Source organism: Thunnus maccoyii, chromosome 13 (assembly GCF_910596095.1).
Source record: "Thunnus maccoyii chromosome 13, fThuMac1.1, whole genome shotgun sequence".
Classification (NCBI taxonomy): Eukaryota; Metazoa; Chordata; class Actinopteri; order Scombriformes; family Scombridae; genus Thunnus; species Thunnus maccoyii.
This window is the reverse complement of record NC_056545.1, coordinates 10,748,419-10,759,289: the sequence shown is the minus strand read 5'-3', so window position 1 is coordinate 10,759,289 and position 10,871 is coordinate 10,748,419. Positions and strand designations below refer to the sequence as shown.

Below are 10,871 nucleotides of genomic sequence, written 5' to 3'. Positions count from 1 at the left end.
GGCCTGATAGTGCAGTGCTTGTACTGAGGTACAATATAGAGTTAGTTTGCTTTTTACATAACCTTTACAGTTAACTGTATATGTGCTGCTTTGTAAGCCTACTCCATATTCAAGCTGTCTAACAAAGACATTTCAGCTGCTGTCAATTTAATGTCAAAGAATCAAATATAATCATCTCACCAAAGAACTGTGACCAAAAAAAAACAAACAAAGAACAGCCTGTGTTATGGATCAATGTTAAAGACTGTTATTCATTGCAAACATTTATTACATTTTTTTTAATGATGCAAACAACAGCAAGTCCCACCCCTTGTTGGAACAGCTCATCACGTTGTCATGAGGGAATGAAAGAGACACAAAGGGACAGGGACAGAAAAAGTGTGTATTACGCGCAATTCCATTGTTTCCTTTAAAAAAAAAAAAAACAAACAAACATGACAATCAGCTCTTATTGTAAATTTTGGCATCTTCTTCCAACATGTTGTACTGTCTGGAATAATGGTCATTAAAAATCAAAAGAACAAGGCATGCATAATAGTTTCTGGTAATGCACATAGATAAAAGGATACCACCTATAAGTACAAAATCCATGTACGGTGATCATGTACATTTCATATATATGGTCCCTTTCTTATAGGTGTGTTGGGCCTATCTACCTGTTCCCACTGTGGGACTGTGTCCTCCGTTATCTACGCTTGGTCACTAGATTCACCCTGTAAAAAAAAAGAAAAAAGTCTGTGCTGGAAAATACATCTGTCGATGGACTCCTAATATTGGCGAACACTAGATGTTACAACCATCTGCTTATTCTCCCTTCATCTTTCACCGCATGTTATTTTCAAGCTAGTTATTCCAAATTGTCATTGACTTAAATAGTTTTCTTTGAAGCAACTGACTGTTGTGCTATCTACACGATTTCAACAAACTTTGCTGGGGTTATAGCCAGTATTATTCTCTATTAAAAATCTCTTCCCATTTGCTTTACTACCACCCCATGCTTCTCTTTAAAAAAAAAGGGAGCCCACAGACTACTCGGATCCACTCAGTGCTACTGCGCCCGTGAGATAGAAGTCTGGAACAAAAGTATTTTAACTTCCCAGTAACTTAAAGAGATGGATCTAATTTCTGTCACATTAAGATAAATGCACTGGTTGATTTTAAATGGGTGAAACAGCCGCATGTCTATAATGGGGGCTGTATATGTGGCCACGTTTTATTTATTGAAATCATGTAAAAAAACAAAACAAAACAAAAAAAACAGGACAAACCAAAATGTGGTGATTAAATATAATGTTGAATTAATGTCTCTACTGTTAAAAAAGTGTACCCCAATGTATACAACTATGTTGCTCTGTCATTGCTCAAAATGAGTTGAAGAAAAGGGGGGAGAGGCATCAGGGATTGTTGATATACCAATGGAATCATGTACAGATTTACAGTTAGAATGCATCTATCATCACACTCAACAGATGGCAGGAAGGGAGGGAGAGAGAGGGCAGCAAACGACAGACACAATATAGAAAAGATTCATCCGTTTGAATTTGAACACCCTTTGCTGTAGAACCGATGCTATGTTACTCTCTTAGAAAAAGAAAGAGAGTGTGAAGGAACGAGTGTGTATGTCTATGTATGTGTGTGTGTGTGCACGCGCGTACAGGTATGAATGTTGTAAGTGCGGAACCAAGTGTTCGACCAATAAAAGTCTATTGGGATCAAGTTGTACTGGTTTCTCTGAAGGTGGAGGCAAACTTGTTTAACCGAACATGGGGCTGAGTATGATGGTACTGGTGGCAACGGTGGGCGTCTTGAGTGGTTGGGATTAGCACGCCCCCCTCCCCCCCCGATGGTGGTGGTGTTGTTGGTGTGTTACGGGGTTGGCCGCTTTAGTCGATGTACTGGGAGAGCCAGCGGAAGCCCTCGCCGTAGCCCTGCCTCTTCAACACGCTGCACATGAACACTTCCAGTGGTCTCGTGTTCAGCTCCTTCATGGGAATGTTGCCCTGAGAGAAAAGCAGGAAAAAGTTACACTAAATCCACGTTGTATCCACTCCAATCTGGGCCCTTGTTATAAGGACATTTAAGAAGAGAAATCAACTCTAGTCATGTAGTGTGCCTGAAGTTGTAATTTCCAAAAGAGATCAAGGGCGAGCTCTGGGTTTAAATGCATTTTTTTTGAATATGTAAATGTGCTCAAGCTAAAATGGAGAGTTAAGCTTCTCTCGGCAGAGAGCTACAGAATTAAACTGCTGTAAGACAATACTTTACCCCGCAAACTAAAACTTAATATTTGGTAGATTTCTTTTTAATGCTACACGGCCCTGATGACCCATTTTCTTAATTAGCTTTTACAACGAGTGATGAGTTCTCACAAGAAAACAATATTTCTGGCCGAGTTGGAATCGTTTTGATGATTTTTGGTGTTTTTTTTCTGTGCTATTCCCACTCATTTGAAGTTGGCGGGGCTCTGTTGGAAAAAGGTGATGTCATGTACTTCCATTTACCAATCAGGATTCAGCAATATATGATCAAAACAGTTGTGGGGTTGACTGTTGCTTAATTAGTTATTTTGACAACATAACTGAAAAACCTTCAACCTGACATTTCTTTCAAGGAAGTATTTATTTTATATACCCTTGTCTGACTTATAATAATTAGGATCAGATGCCCCTAAAAAGGGTATAACCTTGATGAATGTCCACTTACCTTGCCTGTCGTCTGTCCATACAATCCAAAAATTTCCCTCAGCCTCTCCTCACTGATGGCTTCTGGTCTGTCGATCTTGTTGCCCAGGATCAGGATAGGCACGTTTCCAATGGTCTCATCTGTCATTAATGCCTGGGAAGGTAGACAAGGTATTACAATGACGCTTTCATTTTTATCCTCATGATGATAAAAGGAAAAAATCTACCCTTGGATACTGTGTTGTCACAAATCATCAACTGAGAGACATTTAATGCCTTCCATGAGTGATTTTGTGAGCGCTAATGAATTTCTCCTTTAAATTGTCATTTTCAAAATTTTCCAGATTTACATTTGTGAAATGAATATGAACTGGACTGAATTGTATCTGTACATGTTAGAGAGCAATCGCATAGCATGATTTTTTGTAGGAGATGCAACAGTGCTGTGATGAGCTGTCACCTTATTCAACTTGCAAAAATGCCCTCAAACAGAGATCGTATTTCATGAGCTATTGCAAGAGCAGAAATTCATATCTTTGCCTCCGCTGCACTGGATTCCTCTTTGCACATTTATTAAAAATTCTCTCTGAAAGGTAAATGTAGAAAAAAAAAACAACCTAGCTCTGTTTCTGAGGGACTGACACTTACTGTAAGTCTGGTTTTAAATCAGCCACTTTATTAAAATGCTTGTAATTACTAATTTGTCATAATCTACTTGGATGGGCAGCATTTCTTCAACAGTAAAAAAAATCCACAGATTCAAAAGTATTAACAAGACAGACAAAAATTTTTCAAAATTGATTGTGAATTAGCGACTAACCTGCCTCTAGACACCAGCAAACGGATATTTGACCCAAAATGTGTGTTGTGAACATTTAGGAGATTTCCGCTGCCAAAAAACACAGCTCTACAACAAAACTGTGACCAAGCAGGTAGCAGGTACTTACATCAAGTTCTGCTTTTGATTCACCCAATCTGGTGTGGTCTGCACAATCCACAAGGAAGACAATACCATTTATGGCAGGGAGGTAGTTTTTCCACACTCTGCGGGCTGTGTGAACACACACACAAACACAAAAACAAACATGAGTTTCTCACTGTCTGGTCTGTCTACTTATAATACACATTATGCATTCACTGACCCTACAATGGTATATCTTATTGACCTCATGTTAGCAAGAGTGTTGGAAGGAAGGAATTTACTTTGTGCGCTCTCTGTCCCCACATGTGGAACTTGCCAGAATTAAAACTGTTAATATCTCAATCCTTTTATTTTCAGCAGTGAAAGAGTGGTATCAGAGCTTCACTAAAACATACGTCGATGAATAAAACTAAAAAAAAAATTAGTAAACACACACCTTGTGCGTGGCCTCCAAGGTCAAAGGTGGTGAAAGTCATGCCAGCAATTGTCAACTCTTCCGAGGCTGGAGGAGGGAAGAAGAGATCACAGGTGAAGTTACTGGCGCAAAAGAGTTTAGAGTGTTGGCTCACATATGAAGCATGATTGAATATATTACCAATACTATACTTATTGTCATATCACATCCGTTCAACAGTGCCTTGTTTAAAAAATGGCAAACATGTCTGTGGATAATCTGCATGGGTGGTTTTGAACACATGACTGAGTGTGCGTGGATGTGCATGTGTGTGACATAGTAGCACCAACTCACTTGGATGTAAAGTTGGCACATGCTGTCCCAATCTGTCATCTTTGAGCATGTGCAGTAGTGTCGTTTTGCCAGCATTGTCCAGGCCAAGAAATACTAACTTGCCGGATTTCTTGTACAGTCCTGAAAGGAAGCCAGGAGAATTTCAGAAAGGAAGCTTGGACACCGTAGATCGAGTTTAGATGGGCTACATTAAAATATTCAATGCTTAGTCTTTGGAAAACCCGTCTGCATTGAAGGTCTGACATGGCTTAAAAACTTAGGTTTGAAAAACAAAAATCAGTCTTTACAGTATAAAAGGTGACACTTGACTGTCAACTGTCAAGCTCAGACCTGTTCTCAGGCATGCACTAGATACTCAGTTCACACACACAGCTGCACAAGTAGAGTGCTCCACCTACTGATTTTGATATGCTCCGATATCTACTACACATTTAAATGAACAAAAAAAAGTTGCCCGAGTTAACTTATGCTCTCATATTCTCTGTTGTGTCTATTTGGAAAAAATACATAGTGATTGATTTGTAATTCCTTGGAGGAGTGGCGTTTGATCACTGATGAAAATACACAAATCCTCACAATAAAACTATCTACTTAAAATGCACTTAAGTGCTTTCTGCTTCAAAGGGAAACGGACATGATTTACACTTTTCAGTCCTCTCAGATTGGTGAACCGACTGACTGAATACAGAAGAAAAGGTTTCAACTAAGATAACGCCTTCCTCAACTTTCCTGTACTTAGAAAGACAAGATTATAAGGCTTTGTGTTTACCCCCCTCTGAGCCAACATAGGGATACCCAGTGGATTTGTGAATTTTTTTGACTGAGTCAGCTCTACTAGAAGTCACCATTGCTCACAGCACTATGCTACCTGTCTGACAGGCAGAACAGGATCGACAGCTTCGCAGGAGCAGCTCTGACATAGAAACTAGAACAGCACACTCTGGAGAGAAGAGCAGCTGGTACACATAAGATTTTCCACTAGATTTCAAATGGACACATTGAATACAGAGACATTTAAAAAGTCAGGGTGAGAAATCACGTCATCTTTCTAAGAGACACTTACTTTGTGTGTCTTTCATGTTCACATAACATATGCCATTTAGTGGATGCCTTTAGTTGAGTCACTTTACAGGAGAATGACTGCATACATCAGTAGCTTGTGTGGCCCGAAAGGTAATCAAACTCATTAGACAGCTTGTGTTAGTGCTCTAACCAAGGACCTAAAAACATCCATTTCAAGCTACACAGTAGCATTTAAAGGAATGGTGGCCACCAGCAATGACGCTGATTCATTCATTTCTTACTACATGGACCACATTACAAGAAACTGTGAAAAGGGGCCTTGTGATGCCTTTGATTAGGAAATAAACTAATGTGTTTTGCCTTACAAAGTGTTTAGCTGAGCAGGCAACATTTGTTGAAAATTAAATGAAATCATATAGCGTGGATCAGCCTTTAAGGAGTAGTGCCTGCTGAACCGTGTGTTTCAGATTTGTGTCTGCAGGTCACAAAGGAAACCAATACTTGTAGAGAAACTCTGTTTCTTCCTATCAAGCTTCTACCACAACTAGGATGGATTTCTAGGAACAAAGCCTACTATTGTGCACAATACTCTGAGCCCCGCTTTTCACTGAACACTCAAAGACCAAGGTCTAAGACGAGGTCTACTGGTCTAAGAAGACCAGTAGCTGGAACAATTAAAGTTGTTCTTGTGATCATTAAAGACATAAATAAGACTCTCACATCATCAACTAAGTTCATCATGTTACTTAAAGAGGACATAATATGCACATTTCCAAGTCTGTATATATATTCTGGGGCTCTACTGGAATATCTTTGCATGATTTACAGTTCAAAAGATTCCTTATTTAACTCATTCAGCCCCTTTACACAGCCCTTCAGTTCAGCCTCTTATCTGAAACAGGTCATTTTAGCTCCTGTCTCTTTAAGGCCCGTCTCCTGATAAGCCCACTCTGTTTTGATTGGTCAGCTTATGATAGGTTAGCTACATCACCAATGATATCTGGCCACTTGGGAGGCCACGTCAACAAACTATGAAACAAACTATAGTAGTAGAATTTCACTACTTTTTTCCATTCTTTACTGGAAATGTCAACTTCTCAAATACATCTGTACATGATTGAGCCAGAATCCGATCTGAAATATGCGAGTGGACAGTGCAAACAACACATGGAAAAACCTTAGCAACCAAGGCTATGGAACAGACGGAGGTGTATGGGCATGCGTGACGATCGACAGGGTAGAAAAAAACGTTGCGAACGAAGTGTTCAGAGCACATTGAAGCCCTGATGTTTGATTTGCAGGGAGCATTTCTACATAGGTTCACCTCAAGTATTGGAACGTTGACCATATTTAACTAGAAATCAAACGTCATAACAGTATATAAATAACAGAAAATCCCAAAAAGCGTGATAGGTCCCCATTAACATTTTAATAGTAGTTCACTGTGGTTCACAATAGGGTAACACCATTTTGATTAAAGACTTAAATACCAAAGCAGTCAAACCTTTCTAAAGCTTTCAAAATTGAGTTAATTAATTATAAGTTAGGATGTTTGATCAACAGTACTCACCTAAAAACTGTAGTACACTATTGAAACCGCTATAAATCCAATCAAATATGAAAGCCATATCCGGAGCTGTTCAATCCTGAAAAACAACAAATAGAAAAAAAAACAAAACACAAAGGTAAGCAAACACATGAATTCACACAGACATCCAGATGCAAGGAGAAACAAAACAGCTGCAATATATTATTTTGGCTGTAACATTCATCGTTAACCTACAGTGAGTGACCAAAATCTCACCAAGACCATGTGACCTGATAGATGTCATCTGATGTTTGTTCCTTTTTCCTTAACAATCCCTCTAAATATTTTAAAATTGTATTTATTTTTGTTATCCACCGAGTTTCCATTCCCTCGGACAGACTTTTTACCTATACTGTGCAGTGTACATCAAGAAACAAGTGTCAGCATTAATTTGAGGTGGAGGGAATCTCTGGAGGGGATTAAGACAGTCTCTTCATCCCCAGCATGGACAAAATACTGAAGCTGCAATAGTTTTCACAGTAGCAGCACTTAAGGGGCACCTTAAGGGCACACCTGTAAAATCTCCACAGATAAACATCGGATGGCAGGGAAAGGTGTAGCGTTAAACTTATCATATGATATATAATGCTAAGATTAAAATTTTTAAATGAAGATAAATTGATAAATTATTGCAATGTATGCATAAGGACACAAACGTTTTAACAGTAATACAGTTATTCATTTCAGTGGCACATTGTTGGAATAAATTATTATTATTTTTTTTAATTATTAAAATATTTATTACATGCCTAAAGCCTACAGGTGAAAGTACCTGAAAAAACCAAGAGACAAACAGAATATTATTAAAAGTATCAGACAACAGCAGACAGTAAGAACCAATGAGCACCCCTCACCACAAACGTAATAGAAGTGACGGCAATGAGTTCTATAAATATGCAATCAGCCAGATATTGGCAACTGCTGATAAGAACAGTGATTGGCTTCTACTGCAAATGATTAGCTTGTTCCAGCAGGAGTCTTTGGACAGCAGGCCAGAAGATTCAGAGCAATGATCAAACAACATCATCTCCTCAACAGGCAACATGAGGGTTTTGTTCAACAAAGATTGGAAATGAATCCTAAACTCAGCTTTTTTTTTTTTCTTTTAAGATAAACTGACCAGATTGCATTTCAATCAAAACAAAATGGATCTGAGATCTGCTGTAACTGTGTAAAATCAACATCTCTCTCACTGACAACATGCAACAGCTTGTAGCTTCTGCGTAGAAAAGCTCCTGTTTTGTTCATTTGTCATTCTCATTCACACAAGCTTCTTCTCTCCTCTTCTTTAGTAACATGTGATCAAATATCAGCTGTAAGTGTCATGAATATGAAAATCTGTGAAACAATGATTAGAAAAACAAACTTCCTCTCCATGTAACCAGAGGAGCTGCTTTTGGTTACGTCAAACTTTTTTTCACAATGAAACCACAATGTTTGCTAGACACAAACACTGCTTTAAAACTTCATCTCATCTTCTTTCTAATTTTTTTTTTTTTTTTTTACATCTGTGACAGTTTCAGAGGCATCAGAACAAGGTGAGCTTGTGCCGACCTCTAGCCCTGATTACGTAACTTGCAAACAACTCTAGGGCTAAAGTATAAGGGAGCCAAAGGTCAAGACCAGGCAAATACAGCTGAACTACACGTCAGCTGCTGCTATACTCCAGTCCCATATGCTCCCACGCCCGCCCCCGCTGGCTGATGTGTGGGCTACGTTATAGACTGATGCTCACACGTGTGGCATGATGCAGCTGTGGATGTGAAACTGTTTGACAGTTACGGACAGCGACCACAGTCAAATATGTGCTCCTACAAGACCAATATTTAACAATTAAGTCTGTTGCAATGAAAAAAGAGAAAGTTTGCTTTAAGGCAGCAGCCTTAACCTGTTTCACAGGATGTGTGCAAACTGATCAACAAGGATGACCTTAAATTGACAATAACAAAAAAGTGTGACAAAAATAATTTGTTGTTCAGCTCTTCAAAGCTAAACTCAACATCTCTGAGGCATATGTTACAAAATAAACCTACCAGATGAATAAATAACCTATACATTTTCTGCACAGGATTTTTTAAGAGTTAATAGGAGATGTACTAACTCAAACACCACCAAGTTACAAATTTTCATAGTTTTCTCTTGTTACAATTCACCCTCTAAACTATGTCTTCAGTGTCCATTTATAGTGTTATCACACTAAAAATAAGGAAGACTTGAAAATATGTTAATTATGTGAACATTATGAGAGTTATACTTGAGAAAAAAATTGTGTTAGCTCACAAATTAAGATGATAAGTAATAGACACGTTTCTCCCTGGAGACTTGGTGTCTATTAAATCCCATCTACATTACGATTTAAGCCAGATGACGTGAATAAATACAGATGTGATGAATAGTGAATCCATAATAGAGTGAAAGAGACACTCGGCTGTCAAATTAAATTCAATTATCATATCCACTGTCAACGCAGCAGCGACGTCAGCTAACCTTTAACGTTACACGATACATGGATATTAAAAGTTTCCAGCACTTCCAGAAAATTAAAACAATGCCCATGTGTCAGAATATCGACGAGTCATTTCAAAGTTAAACATATCCATGAAGTCTAATTTTATAAAAAAAGATTGGGTGAGGCCGGCTAACAGGCTGGCTAGCAGGAAGCCACTAGTTACGTGTCATACTCTCTAACCGGCGACGTTGCACTAGCTGCGTTGGCTAATCGGCTAATATCAGAAATACTTCGCCGAGCAATTGTGATAGAATGAGTATTTTCCATCCAGTGATAAACATAGATGTCAAAATGAATTTAAAAAGTGAGTCAGCTCCAGTTTATACCAATCTTAAGCCTTTAAGATAAGAGTCAAGTTAGCCAATGCTAACGTAGCATCGTTAGCAGCCGGGATAATTTTACTTAGCCGAGTAGCCGAAACGTTAACATAAAAGATGATTTTCTGATCATTGGGGAGGAAATGTATCCGAACACTTACCCGTTATTTAGGTGTAGATTAATTTACTGAGTGTGTTCGCTCTTCTAATCATGTAAATTGGTTTCCCCCTGGTCCACAGAAAAAATGCCAGGTCCTCCTTTCCTTTTTTTCGTGTTTTGTTACTGAGCCACGACACTGCAATGGCTGTCCAACAACTCCCCAAAAACTCTGCCCGGCCGCTTCCTGTTTATGTATCACAATCACCTTTCCGGCCGGAAAATAGAAACGAACCGATAATATGATCTTCTTATTTTATACAATCTCAACATATGATAAAAAATAATATTAAAATATTTCGTAAAATATTTCAAAGAAGGCAGCTGTGATTGATTTAAATATAGAATTTAACAACCAATCACAAATTTTATTAGCTAATTGCTATCTAGCCTGTAAAAGTCATAGAAATCATCTTGTTTTTCACTTAAATATCACTTATAAATATTGAAATAAAGATAAAGAAATCTATATAATAATAATAATAAAGTTTATTTATGTAGCGCTTATCAAAACAAGTAATTATAAAGTGCTTTACAAGGCAGAGATAAAGAGAACAAAATATAGAAAACAATGCCAGATACACACACACACACACACTCCTACAAATATATCATTGAAACAAATATAAAATAAAGACTATATATAGTAAATTAAATCAATAAAGATTATAAAAAATGCTTTAGGATAAAAGTGAGTTTTCAAAAGTCACTTAGATATTGAATTTGCAAGTCTGAGATTCTTGTTCCATAACAGTGGTGCCCTGACAGAAAAGGCTCTGTCTCCTTTAATCCTCAACCTTGCATTAGGAGTTTGGAGGTTCCTGTCAGAGGAACTCAAACTTTATGCAGGTTGATAAGGGGAGACTACCTCTAAGATGTAATCCTGGGCCAGGACAGAAAGTGCTTTAAATGTAATAAGTATGATC

General features: G+C 38.1%; 1 protein-coding gene across 1 annotated transcript; it reads right to left on the bottom strand.

Moving 5' to 3' along the window:
* Nucleotides 1-205: 205 nt before the first annotated feature.
* sar1b (secretion associated, Ras related GTPase 1B) lies at nt 206-10,121 on the bottom strand. The gene is made up of 7 exons (XM_042432037.1): nt 9,950-10,121; nt 6,945-7,020; nt 4,352-4,471; nt 4,040-4,105; nt 3,629-3,732; nt 2,704-2,835; nt 206-2,000 (listed from the first exon to the last, which is right to left on the bottom strand). The coding sequence occupies exons 2-7, from the start codon at nt 7,000-7,002 to the stop codon at nt 1,884-1,886; spliced, it is 597 nt and encodes a 198-aa protein (XP_042287971.1). The 5' UTR covers nt 7,003-7,020; nt 9,950-10,121; the 3' UTR covers nt 206-1,883.
* Nucleotides 10,122-10,871: the final 750 nt, after the last annotated feature.

What these genes read in the sequence shown, in the direction of transcription:
- sar1b (XM_042432037.1), bottom strand. Translation starts at nt 7,002, where the DNA reads ATGGCTTTCATATTTGATTGGATTTATAGCGGTTTCAATAGTGTACTA. An exon ending in TGTGCCAACTTTACATCCAA is followed by an intron (nt 4,106 to 4,351) that starts GTGAGTTGGTGC and finishes TCCCTCCTCCAG; the next exon opens with CCTCGGAAGAGTTGACAATT. An exon ending in ATGGACAGACGACAGGCAAG is followed by an intron (nt 2,001 to 2,703) that starts GTAAGTGGACAT and finishes CTTTTCTCTCAG; the next exon opens with GGCAACATTCCCATGAAGGA.